Source organism: Mobula birostris, chromosome 5 (genome assembly GCF_030028105.1).
Source record: "Mobula birostris isolate sMobBir1 chromosome 5, sMobBir1.hap1, whole genome shotgun sequence".
Taxonomy (NCBI): Eukaryota; Metazoa; Chordata; class Chondrichthyes; order Myliobatiformes; family Myliobatidae; genus Mobula; species Mobula birostris.
The window spans coordinates 183,245,950-183,263,830 of NC_092374.1; the positions used below are offsets into that span (position 1 = coordinate 183,245,950).

The 17,881-nt window shown below is 45.8% G+C and overlaps 1 protein-coding gene across 1 annotated transcript in view; it reads right to left on the minus strand.

The window, feature by feature from the left end:
* Positions 1-17,881, minus strand: part of LOC140198108 (ras/Rap GTPase-activating protein SynGAP-like) — a 582,056-nt gene that overhangs the window by 361,423 nt on the left and 202,752 nt on the right. Inside the window, exon 2 of the mRNA XM_072259023.1 lies at positions 16,028-16,147. Within this exon, the coding sequence (XP_072115124.1) occupies positions 16,028-16,147 (120 nt within the window). The remainder of the gene's footprint in view (positions 1-16,027; positions 16,148-17,881) is intronic.

Genomic DNA, 17,881 nt, shown 5'->3' on the forward strand with positions numbered 1-17,881 from the left:
GTTGCAGCCTGAAACATCGACTGTTTATTTCCCTCCATCAATGCTGCTTAACCTGCTGAGTTCCTTCAGCATTTTGTGTGTGTTGCTCAAGGGTAACAGCATCTGCAGAATCTCTCGTGCCTACTGTCAGGGATATCTCTAGAGCTTATCCAATGCCCTGGTTTCGTTCCTGGGGTGAGGCGCCCACTAGGAGCCTCCATGTTCCATTTGAGACCAGAGCACAGTTTTACAAATGCTCAGCATGGCTTTTGTATCCTCTGCTCTCTGTTTTGAAGCCCACGTCTGTGGAAATCTTCTGAAGTGCTTTCCACAACTGTGAGCCCTGGACTTTGAAAGGACTGGAGGCAATTTCCTGAAGCTGTGTATATGGCTGCTGAAATGCCTCAGGTGCTAGTGTGACTAATGTTAGTGAAACTGCTCCCAGCCTGGATCCACAACCAGGGATTACCCAGCAAGGGGAAGTTTGGGAGGAGGTTGGGGTGGTTTTTCTAGAGTTCCAGTTCATCATTTTTCAAAGGTCAAAGTAAATTTATTTTCGAAGTACACATATATCACCGTACAAAATCCCGAGATTCATTTTCTTGTGGACATTCACTGTAAATACAAAGAAACAAAAAAAAGCAAACAAAATAATGTAAATAAATAAGCAATAAGTATTGAGAACACGAGATAAAGAATCCTTGAAAGTAAGGATGTGGGAACAATTCAGTGTTGGGGTGAGTGAAGTTATCCCCTCTGGTTCAAGAGCCCAGTGGCTGACGGGTAATAACTGTTCCTGAACCTGATGGTGTAGATTTTGAGGCTCCTTACCTCCTTCCTGATGAGAGAAGTGAGAAGAGAGCATGGCATAGATAGTGGGGTTCTTGATCATGGATGCTGCTTTCCTACGACAGTGCTCCATATAGATGTGCTCAATGATGGGGAGAGCTTTACCCATGCTGGACTCAGCTGTATCCAGTACTCTCTGTAGTCTTTTCTGTTTGAGGGTTTTGGTGTTTCCATACCAGACAATAATGCAAATAGTCAATATACTTTCCACTGCACATCTGTAGTAGAAGTTTGCTGTGACATTCCAAATCTTTGCAAACTTCTAAGAAAGTTGAGGCACTGTTGAGCTATCTTTGTAATGGACTTGAACACTGGAGCCAGAAATTTAAAGTTGCTGACCCTCTCAACCTCTGATTCCACTGATAAGGATTGGCTCATGGACCTCCAGTTTCCTCATCCTGTAGTCAATAACCACCTCCTTGGTCTTGCTGACTGGGTGAGAGGTTGTTATTGTGGCACCACTCAGCCAGATTTTCAATCTCCCTCCTATATGCTGATTCATAACCACCTTTGATTCTGCCAATGACAGTGGTGTCATCAGCAAACTTAAATATGGGATTGGAGCAGTCATAATTACAGTCACAGTCATAATTATGAAGTGTGGAGAGCAGGGAACTAAGCACACAGCCTGTGGTGCACCTGTGTTGATGGTGATTGTGAAGGAGATGTTATTGCCAATCTGAGCTGACAGGAAATTGAGGATCGAGTTGCACAAGAAGGTATTGAGGCCAGATCTGGGAGCTTACTGATTAGTTTTGAGGGAATGACAGTATTGAATGCCGAGTTGTAGTTGATAAAGAGTGTCCTGATGTATGCATCTTCGTTGTCCAGATGTTCCAGGGTTGAGTGAAGAGCCAATTAAATGGCATTTACGGTTAACCAGTTATGATTTTAGGCAAATTGGAGTGTATCCAAGTCACACCTCAGGCAGGAGTTTTTATGTTTCAAAACCGACCTCTCAAAGCACTGAACACTGTGGATGCAAGTGCTACTGGATGATAATCATTGAGGCAAATTACCATGTTCTTCTTAGCCCCAGTACTGACGCCTGCTTGAAGCAGGTGGGTACATCAGACCGCGGAAATGAAAGGTTAAAGTTATCAGTTAACAATCCAGTCAGTTGATCAGCACAGGCCTTCAGTACTTGGCCAGGTTCACCCCCTTGAAGGATGCTCTCATGTCGGCCAGAGAGACTGAAATCACAGAGTCATTAGGGGCTGTGGGGTTCGTGAAGGTGCCTTCACGTTTTGATGATCAAAATGAGCATTAAGGTTTTGAGCTCATCTGGGACTGAGACCCCGTAGTCACCAATGTCACTTGGTTTCACTTTGTAAGAGGTGATAGCATTCAAGCCCTGGCACAGCTGCCAAGCATGCTTCAGTAATTCAGTTTTGGTCTGGAATTGCCACTTTGCATGTGAGATAATTTTCCTGAAGGTCATACCTGGACATCTTGTATTTTACTTGGTCAGTGGATCTGAACACCACCAATCTGGCTGTCAGTAGATTAAGGATCTCATGGTTCATTCTGATGCAGAAGACCCCGAATGATGTTGTGGGGACACACTTGTCTACGACTGTTTTTATAAAGTCTGTTACTACTGTAGCATATTCATTCAGATCCTCTGATGAGTCCTTGATCACAGCCCAGTCCACAACTCAAAACCATCTCCTCCTCTGCCTCCTGCAGCCACCTCTTTGTTATCCTTATCTCTGGAGATTTGCTCTTTAGTCTCTGCTTGTATGCAGGTAGAAGGAGGATAGCCAGATGACCAGATGTCTAGAAATGCGGTCCAGTGATGGAGCAGTAAGCAGTCCTAATTGTGGAGAGACAGTTGTTGTGTGTGTTGGGACCCCTTATGCTGCAGATGATATGTTGATGATAATTGAGCCCAGATTTCTTCAAAGAAGAATGACTAAAGTCTCTGATAATAATTTGAAAGGCATCAGGTTATGCTGTTTCTTGTTTGCTAATCACTGTACTCAATACCTCAAGTGCTGGCTTAATATCAGCCATTTCAGTCTGTAAACTGATCAGAATAGTGGAAGAGAACTCACTCAGTAAGTAGAATGGTTGGCACTTAATCATTAGATATGGATAGTGGAAGAGAACTCACTCAGTAAGTAGAATGGTTGGCACTTAATCATTAGCTATGCCAGGTTGGGCTACAAAAGTGCAACAAGTCTGCTGCGTCTGAGCACCACAAAGACTTTATCATGAAACACAGACCCCTCACCTTTTGCCTTTTTAGAATCGGTAGTTCAGTCCATCCAGTGTATCGAGAAGTCCTCCGGTCTTTCCAATGTTTCCCCATGTCTGAGGTGAGCCATGTCTCCGTGAAGCACAGAATGCAGCAATACCTCAGCTCCTTCTGATACAGCAATTGGGTCCTCAGTCTTGTCTTCAATGACTGTACATTTGCTAACAAGGTACTAGGTGGAGAAAGATTTACACCCTGCTGTTTTGGTCTGACTTGTAATCCACCCCTTTTCTTTCTCTTCTGGCCATGGCATAGAAACATAGAAACATAGAAAATAGGTGCAGGAGTAGGCCATTTGGCCCTTCGAGCCTGCACCGCCATTCAGTATGATCCTGGCTGATCATCCAACTCAGAACCCTGTACCAGCCTTTCCTCCATACCCCCGCTCCCTTTAGCCACAAGGGCCATATCTAACTCCCTCTTAAATATAGCCAATGAACTGGCCTCAACTGTTTCCTATGGCAGAGAATTCCACAGAATCACCACTCTCTGTGTGAAGAAGTTTTTCCTAATCTCGGTCCTAAAAGGCTTCCCCTTTATCCTCAAACTGTGACCCCTCGTTCTGGACTTCCCCAACATCGGGAACAATCTTCCTGCATCCAGCCTGTCCAATCCCTTTAGGATTTTATACGTTTCAATCAGATCCCCCCTCAATCTTCTAAATTCCAACGAGTATAAGCCTAGTTCATCCAGTCTTTCATCATATGAAAGTCCTGCCATCCCAGGAATCAATCTGGTGAACCTTCTTTGTACTCCCTCTATGGCAAGGTTGTCTTTCCTCAGATTAGGGGACCAAAACTGCACACAATACTCCAGATGTGGTCTCACCAAGGCCTTGTACAACTGCAGTAGTACCTCCCTGCTCCTGTACTTGAATCCTCTTGCTATAAATGCCAGCATACCATTCACCATTTTCACCGCCTGCTGTACCTGCATGCCCACTTTCAATGACTAGTGTATAATGACACCCAGCTCTCGTTGCACCTCCCCTTTTCCTAATCGGCCACCATTCAGATAATAATCTGTTTTTCTGTTCTTGCCACCAAAGTGGATAACTTCACATTTATCCACATTAAATTGCATCTGCCATGAATTTGCCCACTCACCTAACCTGTCCAAGTCACCCTGCATCCTCTTAGCATCCTCCTCACAGCTAATACTGCCGCCCGGCTTCGTGTCATTCGCAAACTTGGAGATGCTGCATTTAATTCCCTCATCCAAGTCATTAATATATATTGTAAACAACTGAGGTCCCAGCACTGAGCCTTGCGGTACCCCACTAGTCACTGCCTGCCATTCTGAAAAGGTCCCGTTTATTCCCACTCTTTGCTGCCTGCCTGCCAACATCTCTATCCACATCAATACCTTACCCCCAATACCGTGTGCTTTAAGTTTGCACACTAATCTCCTGTGTGGGACCTTGTCAAAAGCCTTTTGAAAATCCAAATATACCACATCCACTGGTTGTCCCCTATCCACTCTACTAGTTACATCCTCAAAAAATTCTTTGAGGTTCGCCAGACATGATTTTCCTTTCACAAATCCATGCTGACTTCGTCCGATAATTTCACCGCTTTTCAAATGTGCTGTTATCACATCTTTGATAACTGACTCTAGCAGTTTCCCCACCACTGATGTTAGGCTAACCGGTCTATAATTCCCTGGTTTCTCTCTCCCTCCTTTTTTAAAAAGTGGGGTTACATTAGCCACCCTCCAATCCTCAGGAACTAGTCCAGAATCTAAAGAGTTTTGAAAAATTATCACTAATGCATCCACTATTTCTTGGGCTACTTCCTTAAGCACTCTGGGATGCAGACCATCTGGCCCTGGGGATTTATCTGCCTTTAATCCCTTCAATTTACCTAACACCACTTCTCTACTAACATGTATTTCCCTCAGTTCCTCCATCTCACTGGACCCTCTGTCCCCTACTATTTCCGGAAGATTATTTATGTCCTCCTTAGTGAAGACAGAACCAAAGTAATAATTCAATTGGTCTGCCATGTCCTTGCTCCCCATAATCAATTCACCTGTTTCTGTCTGTAGGGGACCTACATTTGTCTTAACCAATCTTTTTCTTTTCACATATCTATGAAAGCTTTTACAGTCAGTTTTTATGTTCACTGCCAGTTTTCTCTCATAATCTTTTTTCCCCTTCCTAATTAAGCCCTTTGTCCTCCTCTGCTGAACTCTGAATTTCTCCCAGTCCTCAGGTGAGCCACTTTTTCTGGCTAATTTGTATGCTTCTTCTTTGGAATTGATACTATCCCTAATTTCCCTTGTCAGCCACGGGTGCACTACCTTCCTTGATTTATTCTTTTGCCAAACTGGGATGAACAATTGTTGTAGTTCATCCATGCGATCTTTAAATGCTTGCCATTGCATATCCACCGTCAACCCTTTAAGTGTCATTTGCCAGTCTATCTTAGCTAATTCACGTCTCATACCTTCAAAGTTACCCCTCTTTAAGTTCAGAACCTTTGTTTCTGAATTAACTATGTCACTCTCCATCTTAATGAAGAATTCCACCATATTATGGTCACTCTTACCCAAGGGGCCTCTCATGACAAAATTGCTAATTAACCCTTCCTCATTGCTCAATACCCAGTCTAGAATAGCCTGCTGTCTAGTTGGTTCCTCGACATGTTGATTCAAAAAACCATCCCGCGTACATTCCAAGAAATCCTCTCCCTCAGCACCCTTACCAATTTGGTTCACCCAATCTACATGTAGATTGAAGTCACCCATTATAACTGCTGTTCCTTTATTGCACACATTTCTAATTTCCTGTGTAATACCATCCCCTACCTCACTACTACTGTTAGGTGGCCTGTACACAACTCCCACCAGTGTTTTTTGCCCATTAGTGTTATGCAACTCTACCCATATCGATTCCACATCCTCCTGGCTTATGTCCTTCCTTTCTATTGCGTTAATCTCCTCTCTAACCAGCAACGCCACCCCACCTCCTTTTCTTTCATGTCTATCCCTCCTGAATATTGAATATCTCTGAATGTTGAGCTCCCATCCTTGGTCACCCTGGAGCCATGTCTCTGAGATCCCAACTATATTATATTCATTAATAACAGTCTGCACTTTTATTTCATCCACCTTGTTACGAATGCTCCTTGCATTGACACACAAAGCCTTCAGGCTCGCTTTTACAACTCTCTTAGCCCTTATACAATTATGTTGAAAAGTGGCCCTTTCTGATGCTTGCCCTGGATTTGTCGGCCTGCCACTTTTACTTTTCACCTTACTACGTTTTGCTTCTACCCTCATTTTACACCCCTCTGTCTCTCTGCACTGGTTCCCATCCCCCTGTTGTGAACTAATCTCCTGTCACCTAGCCTCTTTAATTTGATTCCCACCCCCCAACCATTCTAGTTTAAAGTCACCTCAGTAGCCTTCGCTAATCTCCCTGCCAGGATATTGGTCCCCCTTGTTGTTGTTGTTCGTCCATCGTGACGTCGAAGAGGACCTCGACACCATAATGATGGTGTCGAGACTAGCACGTGATTTGGATTTCAGTGAGGGAGAGTTGCGCAGCGTCAGCCTCACTCTCTCTTCCCAATTCCCATCTGGATCCAGTGGCAAGACAGAGGCTAGATGGCTGGAGATGGGACGAGGTGCAGTGGATGACCAGGATGTCTTCTGTGTCTTGTCCTGCCCTACACGTTCCACGACGCTTGCAGAGACCGCCTTCTTGACCGTTGGACCTTTCGCTGGTCTCGTCCGCTCAATCCGCCGGAGTCTGTCTTCACATGCTGGGATAGACAACTCCCTATCTCACCGAGGGTTTGAGACCCGTCGGCTACCCTCAACTGGTTTAGCCGGCTTGTCGAAGCTGTTGCCTGGGGTGTGGCCGCTGTCGCATGCAAACAGCTACGGGGAGCCACAGGTGAGAGCTGAGTGCCAGGTGGGGACCAAAGGTGGACTAACCGCCCTGAAAAGGACGCGACATGTTCCCCCACCAGAGGTGCTACCCCTCCCTGACACCCCATATACCCCTAGGATTCAAGTGTAACCCGTCCTTTTTGTACAGGTCACGCCTGCGCCAAAAGAGGTCCCAATGATCCAAAAACTTGAATCCCTGCCCCCTGCTCCAATCCCTCAGCCACGCATTTATCCTCCACCTCATTGCATTCCTACTCTCACTGTCGCGTGGCACAGGCAGTAATCCCAAGATTACTACCTTTGCGGTCCTTTTTCTCAACTCCCTTCCTAGCTCCCTATTTTCTCCTTTCAGGACCTCTTCCCTTTTCCTACCTATGTCATTGGTACCTATATGTACTACGACCTCTGGCTCCTCACCCTCCCACTTCAGGATATCTTGGACATGATCAGAAATATCCCGGACCCTGGCACCAGGGAGGCAAACTACCATCCGGGTCTCTGGACTGCGTCCACAGAATCGCCTATCTGACCCCCTTACTATCGAGTCCCCTATTACAACTGCCCTCCTCTTCCTTTCCCTACCCTTCTGAGCTACAGGGCCGGACTCTGTGCCGGAGGCACGGCCACTGTCGCTTCCCCCAGGTAAGCTGTCCCCCGCAACAGTACTCAAACAGGAGTACCTATTGTCAAGGGGCACAGCCACCAGGGTACTCTCTATTACCTGACTCTTCCCTTTCCCCCTCCTAACCGTGACCCACTTGTCTGCCTCCCGTGGCCCCGGTGTGACCACCTGCCTGTAACTCCTCTCTATCAACTCCTCACTCTCCCATCGAGCTGCAGCTCCAGTTCCCTAACGCGGTCCCTTAGGAGCTGCATCTCGGTGCACCTGGTGCAGATGTGGACATCCGGGAGGCTTGGAGACTCTAGGGCCTCCCACATCCGGCACCGAGAATAACAAAGGCAATAAACCTTTGTCGGCTAAAGCTACTGCACCTGCATTCCTGAGAGTTAAGTCCACTGAGTCCTTCAGAACATCATGAAATCGCTCGTTCGTGAAGACAGTTTGAAAGTATGTTACTTAAATAGAAATTACACGCTGCAGATGCAATGAAAGTATTTCAAAAGAAGTATATTTAGAAGCTTTGTCAGCTGCCCACAAAACATTGATATGTTTCATCAGCACCATCTTGATAAAATATGGTATTACCAAATTGGCATCACTGATACAGGAATATCAAGTTTTCCTTCAAAATATAGGATCTTATTCTTGCTTATTCTTGCCCTTATTTCCTCTCAGTGCTACTGATTGGACCACAGGAATGACACTCAAAGGCTTCTCAGTTGCAAAACTCTCCCCATTGTGTATAGGACAAGCCATTTGGCCTGTTGAATCCATGTTGACTCACAGGGATGTCCCTCTTCCCTCATCTATTCTGCCCACCTTCCCATCCACACCTTCAGGACTGTACCCCTCTCCCTACATATCAGGGACAATGTACAGCGACCAATTAACCCACTGACCCTCATGACTTTTGGATGTGGCAGGAACTCAGAGCTGTCACAGGGAGAATGCAGTCTCCACACACAGTCAGCGCTGAAGGTTGGGATAGAACCCGGGGTCTCTGGGGTTGGGAAGCTGCAGCTCTACCCATTACGTTGCCTGAGAATACTGTGCCCCAGTTATCCCATCTGTGTTGGTTGCTGGTCAGAAGATAAGGAGTATTCACTGAACCTGGCTCTTCCTTTCCTGAGATGTCCTGGGTGATGACTATAGAGGAGGTAACATCGCATCTGGAGTATTGTGTGCAGGTTTGGTTGCCACACTGTAATTACATTAGAGAAGGTGCAGGAAAGGCAGCAACATGGATGTTCACATCTGTGGGTGGTGGGCTGGCAACAGTTGTGGACAAGGACCAAAAGGAATGAGGATTGGATGCCCCGCCCTGGGTAAACAAGTCTCACTAGGTCAAATATCCAATCGAGCAGGGGGCATGAGAGCCAGTGACCCCTTAGGTATTCAAATCGGCAAGTCCAGGGTTCAAGGCCTGGAATTTGGGGCCTTGTCATTAGCTAGTCTTATGGTCAATACTGACGATCAGAGCCCGAAGGTCAGAGGCTGAAGCCCTATGGCCAAAGCCCTGAACCTATGAGTCTTAAGTCCACTGGGAAGTCAAAGTTGATATCCATGAGACCACTGGAGCTCCAGAGTTGGAGGGCTGTCCGTGTGGTAGTGGGAGGGAAGAAGGAAAGGGGCTTATTTTGTTGTTATTTTGTTGCTCGTTTTGTTCTGTGATGTTCTGCTGAGCATTGTGGACGTGCTATGTTAGCGCCAGAATGTGTGGCAACTCCTTTGGGCTACCCCCGCACATCCTTAGGTTGTGTTAGTTGCTAATACAAATAATGCTTTTCACTGTATGCTTCCATGTGCTTGTGATAAATTAATAAACTGGAACCTGAAAGATTCACAAGCATGTTGCCAGGACAGGAAGAGAGAATGGATAATGGATAAATAGAAGAGAGAATTGTGACGGGGTCCTGAATTACCCCTATGAACTGTGCTTTTGAAAAGGGAGAGAGTTATTTAACACCAACATGTTGTTTTGGAAAGAGAGAGAGAGAGAGAGAGAGAGAGAGAGAGAGAGAGAGAGAGAGAGAGAGAGAGAGAGAGAGAGAGAGAGAGAGAGAGAGAGAGAGAGAGAGAGAGACGAAGACTAACTTTTGCACTGTCACTTTAAGGCACGAGTAAGAACTGGCTAACTTTTGGATTTCTGCTGAGTTGGAGAGAGAGATGGCACCGAGCAGCTTGTAAGTTGCTATGGTGACTGAGGGCGGCGTTGTGTGATGGACAATTGATGTTATGATCTTTCAGCAGCGTGTTGATATTTCCAAGGACATTTGCCTTGACATTTGCATTACTTACACAGACAGAGGAAGGAGGAGTCATTTGAATGACAGTTGGTACCCAGTACGGTGAGATAAATAGGTGGTCAGATGATATAGACCTCAGGCACATGGTTTGGACACTGAATGAGCTTTGCTGTGCCCACAGAAAATGTGGGTTTTTGGAGGATCGATCAGGTAGATCGACTAGTGGCTCTTGCAGTGAGAAAAAGGCAGTGACCGGTGGGGAGTTGTCCATGTGTCCAACCTTTGCCTGGGTTGATAGCTCCACCACAGAAAAACGGTCCTCTTTGTTGTGGTCACAGTCGGTGACTTTTTAAAGGATTTCGGAGGACAACGAGAAGATCAACAGTGTCAGCTCAACTGAAAACTCAAATCTCTCCCTCTCTCTCTCTCCATCACTACTCAACTCAATACCACGAACTGACTGAACTTTACTCATCATCATAAAACTGTATCTTTTTACCCCTAGACTTGAAGAAGCTTGGTGTATCATATATTTCCACACTTACCAATATACTTACTTATATATAATCATTGCTAACCTGTTTGATTTATCTACATTTATACTACCGTATTGCGTAGTTACTAATAAATATTATTAGTGAATAGCAATACTGGACTCCAAAGTATTTTCCATCTCTACTGGTTCTTTATTCCTGTCATGGGCACGTGACAGAGTCGGCAAGTCCAGAGTTTAGGGCCTGGAGTTCGGGGTCTTGTCATTAGCTAGTTCTATGGTCGATACTGAAGATCGGAGCCCAAAGGTCAGAGGCTGAAGCCCTATGGCCAAAGCCCTGAACCTATGAGTCTTAAGTCCACTGGGAAGTCAAAGTTGATATCCATGAGACCACTGGAGCCCCAGAGTTGGAGGGCTGTCCATGTGGTAGTGGGAGGGAAGAAGGAAAGGGGCTTATTTTGTTGTTATTTTGTTGCTCGTTTTGTTCTGTGATGTTCTGCTGAGCATTGTGGACGTGCTATGTTAGCGCCAGAATGTGTGGCAACTCCTTTGGGCTACCCCCGCACATCCTTAAGTTGTGTTAGTTGCTAATGCAAATAATGCTTTTCACTGTATGCTTCCATGTGCTTGTGATAAATTAATAAACTGGAACCTGAAAGATTCACAAGCATGTTGCCAGGACAGGAAGAGAGAATGGATAATGGATAAATAGAAGAGAGAATTGTGACGGGGTCCTGAATTACCCCTATGAACTGTGCTTTTGAAAAGGGAGAGAGTTATTTAACACCGACATGTTGTTTTGGAAAGAGAGAGAGAGAGAGAGAGAGAGAGAGAGAGAGACAGACAGACAGAGACAGAGACACACAGACGAAGACTAACTTTTGCACTGTCACTTTAAGGCACGAGTAAGAACTGGCTAACTTTTGGATTTCTGCTGAGTTGGAGAGAGAGATGGCACCGAGCAGCTTGTAAGTTGCTATGGTGACTGAGGGCAGCGTTGTGTGATGGACAATTGATGTTATGATCTTTCAGCAGCGTGTTGATATTTCCAAGGACATTTGCCTTGACATTTGCATTACTTACACAGACAGAGGAAGGAGGAGTTATTTGAATGACAGTTGGTACCCAGTACGGTGAGATAAATAGGTGGTCAGATGATATAGACCTCAGGCACATGGTTTGGACACTGAATGAGCTTTGCTGTGCCCACAGAAAATGTGGGTTTTTGGAGGATCGATCAGGTAGATCGACTAGTGGCTCTTGCAGTGAGAAAAAGGCAGTGACCGGTGGGGAGTTGTCCATGTGTCCAACCTTTGCCTGGGTTGATAGCTCCACCACAGAAAAACGGTCCTCTTTGTTGTGGTCACAGTCGGTGACTTTTTAAAGGATTTCGGAGGACAACGAGAAGATCAACAGTGTCAGCTCAACTGAAAACTCAAATCTCTCCCTCTCTCTCTCTCCATCACTACTCAACTCAATACCACGAACTGAACTGAACTTTACTCATCATCATAAAACTGTATCTTTTTACCCCTAGACTTGAAGAAGCTTGGTGTATCATATATTTCCACACTTACCAATATACTTACTTATATATAATCATTGCTAACCTGTTTGATTTATCTACATTTATACTACCGTATTGCGTAGTTACTAATAAATATTATTAGTGAATAGCAATACTGGACTCCAAAGTATTTTCCATCTCTACTGGTTCTTTATTCCTGTCACGGGCACGTGACAGAGTCGGCAAGTCCAGAGTTTAGGGCCTGGAGTTCGGGGTCTTGTCATTAGCTAGTTCTATGGTCGATACTGAAGATCGGAGCCCAAAGGTCAGAGGCTGAAGCCCTATGGCCAAAGCCCTGAACCTATGAGTTTTAAGTCCACTGGGAAGTCAAAGTTAGTATCCACGAGACCACTGGAGCCTTAGAGGCCTCTCCCAGAGTTGGAGGGCTATCCGTGTGGGTGTCTGGGTAGGTGAGAGGGAAGAAGGAAAGGAGCTTACTTTGTTGTTATGTTGTTGCTCGTTTTGTTCTGTGTTGTTCTGCTGAACATTGTGGACGTGCTATGTTAGCGCCAGAATGTGTGGCGACTCCTTTGGGCTACCCCCGCACATCCTTAGGTTGTGTTAGTTGCTAATACAAATAACGCTTTTCACTGTATGCTTCGATGTGCTTGTGATAAATTAATGAACCGGAATTTGAAAGATTCACAAGCATGTTGCCAGGACAGGAAGAGAGAATGGATAGGCGGAGATTGCTTTTACTGGAGTGAAGAATGTGACATATAGAAGTTTATAAAATCACGAGAGATAAGGTGGATAGTCACATCAGTTTCCCCCAGGGTAGGAGATGGGGTCTAAAACCAGAGGTAGTAGGTCTAAAATGAGAGAGAACTTATTTAAAAGGGACCTGGAGGGAAACATTTTCACCCAGAGGGTGGTAGTGAGCTATCACAGGAAGCTGTAGATGTGGCTACAATTACAATGTTTTATATACATCTAGATAGGTACATGGGTAGGAAAGGTTTAGATTTGACCAAATTACATTAGGTTAGAATGGTTTGGTCCAGTTATGACACGAGCCAAATGTTGGTAATTTGGGACAACTCAGGGAGGCAGCATGGACATATTGGGCTGAAAGGCCTGTATAGTGCTATATAACTCTATGACTGTGAGGGGGCCTTGGGGATGCTTTCTGGGTACCTGGACGGGCACTGTAACCTCCTGTCAGCCTCTCCAACCATGCCCTCCCTGCAACACACTCACATAGATGGCAACTCCTCCAGCTGTGCAGATACCTAGGCCATATCACGCAACTTTGCATATACCAAGTATGGACAAGTCAAGTCATTGTAATGTGCACAAGGTACAGGTACAAAAAGAAAACTTGCTTGCAGCAGTATCGCAGGCATTTGCTATAAGTTCGTTCATCAAGGTGTGAGTGCATTTGATATATCCCCTCCAGCTGTGTCCATAACCAGTGCATCCCATCCAGATGTGGAAATATCCAGAGTTAGTGGGGAATTTCCAAGAATATGTAATAAGCATTAAGATAACTAATACTGAGGAGAGTAGAGTCAACCTGGATTTGGGAGAGAGAAGTCATGTTTGACAATCTGCTGGGGTTCTTTCCAGGTGTGACCACGAAAGTATATAAGGAGGCCAGTGTTGGAATTCTGTTATGCTGGCTGGAGGTCCTAGACCAGTAGTGTTCTACAGGGATGAAAATGTGGATGAGTGGGCTAGTAATTCTGCAGATGATGAAATGATTGGTAGAGTTGTGGACAGTGAGGAAGGTCATTGCAGGATACAGAAGAATATAGATGTTACAGATACGGGCAGAGAAATGGCAGATGGCATTTACTCCAGGCAAGTGTGAGGTAATGCATGTGGAAGATGAAATATAAATGGAAAGTATACAGATAATGGCAGGACACTTAACAGCATTGCTGCACAGATAGATCTTGAGGTCCAAATCCATATCTTCCTCAGGAATATCTTTTGTCAGAGGATGGTGAATCTGTAGAATTCATTGGCACAGGTGGCTGTCGAGGACAAATCAGTGGTATATTTAAAATGGAGGTTGATAGGTCCTGGTTAGTAAGAGAGTCAAAGGTTCTGGGGAAAATGGGTTGAGAGAGAAAATAAATCAGCCATAATTGAATAGTGGAGCATTCTCGATGAGCCGAATGTCTTAATTCTCCTCCTATGTCTTAAGTGGATAGTAAAGAAGGTGTATGGCATGTATACCTTCATTGCTAGGGGCACTCTGTATAAAAGCTAGGCAGTCATATTACAGCTTCTGAAAGCTTTGGTTTGGTTACACTTGGAGCATTGTCTAGCCTCATTACAGGACGATGTGGAGGCTTTGGAAAGGGTTCATCATGATGCTGCTGGGATTAAAGGGCTTGAGAAATGAAGAACTATGAGCCAAGTAGAACAGACGGTTAGATTGAACTTGGAGTAGGTTAAAAGGTTGGCACAACACTGTGGACTGATGGGCCTGTACTGTGCTATAATGTGCTGTGTTCTACGAGAAGTTGGACAAACTTGGGTCGTTTTCTCTGAAGTGTTGGAGGTTGAGGGAAGTTTACAAAATTATGAGAGGCATAGATAAGGATAGACATTTAGAATCTCTTTATTTCCCAGGGTAGAAATATCTAAAACTAGAGGACATGCTTTAAGGTGAGAATGGTAATGTTTGATGGAGATGGGAGAGGCAGGTTTTGTTTTCTGGAATGGGCTGCGATGGGTGGAACCAGATATTACAGTGGCATTTTTTTAGATAGACACACAAATATGCAGGAAATATAGGCATAGGGATCGTGCACAGGCAGAAAAGATTTATTTTATTTTGGCATTGTGATCAGCACATGCATTTTGGGCTGAAGGGCCTGTTCCTGGGATGGGTGTTCTTCAACCTGAATGGAAGTGTGGTCACTAAGAGGTCCCAGGAGAGATAGGAACATAGGAAAGTACTATTTTTATATATATTTTTTTTAAAAATATATTTATATGTATATATGATATGGGAGGGCTCTTCACAGAGACATATAAAATGTGAGAGGTCAATATGGAGAGGAGGTTTCCAAGTATTCTTGATGCCAGAGTCACTGGTTAAAAATTAATGGTCAGCCAACCAACACAGAGACACATGGTATTTTCTTTTCCTCCCAGGTGGTGGGAAATGTTTGGAACTCACCTTCTCAAGCACCTGGAAGCAGTGCCTGTGAATGTCTTCAAGGGTGAGGTGAACAGATTCTGGGTGAGTTGGGGGTTGGGGGTGGGGGTTGAGAGGTCGGGGGCAGATAGGGAGGTGCTGACAGTGGGATCATGCAGAAACTTGGAATACCAAAGGTTCTGGTGGAGACCCTTCACCTGACTGGCCCAAAACGTTACCTGTCCGATCTGTCTCTCCACCCCCAAGTTCCTCCAGAGGGCCTGTTCTCACATCTGGAGAGGAGATGGACTGCATGGCAGTGTAGCAATTAGCGCAACGTCAGCGACCCAGGTACAATTTCCACTGCTGTCTGTAAGCATTGCGTGGGTTTCCTCCCACATTCCAAAGATGTATTGGTTGATAGGTTAATTGATCACATGGTGTAATAAGGCAGTGTGGGCTCATTGGGCCAGAAGGTCTTGTTACTGCACTGCATCTCTAAATAAAAATAAATCTGCCGTCTCCAGTGATCTTCGTGAAGGTCAGCGCTGGGTGGAGGAGCGAGTGGCCTACTCCAGCTCCTGGCTTATGTGTGCAGGGTCAATGGACGCCAGTGCAGTCTGTCCTTGCTTCCTTGGGATTTTGGGAAGGAGGTTAGCGATCGAGCAGCCACCGCCATTGACCCTGAAAACGTAAACCAGGAGCTGGAGTGGGCCACCACCCCTCCACCCAGCCATCACCTTCACGAAGATCACAGAAGATAAACAGGAGACGGCAGATTTATTTTTATTTAGAGGTGCAGCGCAGTAACAAGACCTCCCAGCGCATTGAGCCCAGTGACACTGTGGACACTGACCAGTTGGTCCCCATCACCCAGGGGTACCAGAGATATGTAGGGTTGGAAGTGGGTGGGTGATGGCAGTCTCAGACAACACAGAGGAAGAGGCAAGGAGAGGGATAGGAGGGGCGGGCAGTATGGGGTTTACAGGAAGGAATGGGAACAGACGGGAAAGGACTCACCCCACTTGTACTGTGCCTCTGGTTGACCAATCATGGAGCAGCGCTGGTGCCGTGGGTGAAGGGCTCCTCGTCCCAGACCTTCCCACCCTCCAGGCTGGAGGACACGTGGTGGAGAGCGGCCTGTGCAGGGCGAGAGAAAGAGAGAGGGACAAGTTCGCAGGAGTCAACATCGACAATAGCCCATCCTAGTCCAACCACCTGTACGCCTCGGCCAAGAAAGCTCACCAACCCCTCTACTTCCTCAAGAAGTTACAGAAATTCAGCAAGGATCCAGCAACTCTCACCAATTTTCATTAAACATCTTATCTGGATGCATCATGGCTTAGTATGACAACTGCTGTGCGTGAGACCACAGGAAACTGCAGAGAGTCATGGACACAGCACAAAGGGAAACCAGCCGCCCCCTCCACGGACTGAAGCAGACAGCATAATCAAAGACTCCACCCAAACCCGGACATTATCTCTTCTTCTCCCTCCCATTGGGATGAAGATACAAAAGCCTAAAAGCACGTACCAGCAGGCTCAGGGACAGCTTTTACTCTGCTGTTATAAGACTGCTGAACGGTTTCCTAGTAGGATAAGATGGACTTTATTTGACCTCACTATGACCTTGCACTTTATTGTCTACCTGCACTGCACTTTCTCTGTAACAGTAACATTTCATTCTGCACTCTGATACTGATTTACCTTGTACTACCTCAGTGCACGGTGTAACGATCTGATCTGTGTGAACAGTATGCAAGGACAGGTTTTCATTCTACCTTGGTACATGGGACAATAATAAACCATTTTACCTCCAACAGGTCTCCTCTCAGCCCCTGCTGCTCCAGAGAAAACAACTCAAGTTTGTCCAACTTCTCACTGCTCTTTCCCTTTAATCCAGGCAGTATCTTCTGTGCCCCCTCTAAAGCCTGCACATCCTCCCTGCAATGGGCTGGCCTGAAGTCAATACAACACTCCAGGTGCCACCTATCTAGATGGGGAGGGAAGGTGGAGGGGTGTGGGGAGTGTGGGAGGGACCAGCCAATCACTTGCCCAATTTGAGGGCAAAGCCGAAGGAATCCAGAGACCCAGAGGCATTACCTACTGGGTCCAAATGAGTGCCAGTAAGCTTACTGGATGTTATGGAACATCCGACACTACCTTGTGGGTTCCAGCACTCCCACTGTGCACCAGGATGTTTCGCAGCATAACCTACTGGCCCCAAAGATGTTCCTTGAAGAATCTACAGGGCCTAAAGGTGTTGCCAGCATTTCCACAGGGTCTAATGGTATTCTAAGAATATCTATTGGACCCTAAGATGTTCGCAGCACAATCTACTGTATTCCAGAAAGCCCCAGCAAAGTTTCTGGTCCCCATGACTTTGCCACACAATCTAATAGGATCAAAGGAGCTCCTTGCATTACCTCCTGGCTCCAGGGTTCTTTCAGCAAAATCTATGGGACACAAAGGGGATTGTTGCCCAATTCACTGGGCGTCAAAGGGTTCTCTGTTCAATCTACAGGGCCCCAGACACATTAGCACAGTCAACTGGCTCCTGCACACATTTAGTATAATCTACTGGGTCCCAAATCTTCCCAGCACAGTCTACTGGGCTCCAAACAGAAATGTTTACTGGGTTCCTCCATATATATATGTGTGTGTGTGTGTGTGTGTATGTATATATATATATATAGACACACACACACACACACACACACACCAGAGTCTACTAGTCCCCGGACACTCACATGGGCCAAAAACCTACCCAGCATTCTACTGAGCCCCAGACATGCCCGGCACAATCTTCTGGACCCCAGAGCTTCCCAGCTCATTTACTGGGCCCACGTCTGAAGCCAGCACTGTCTCCTGGGG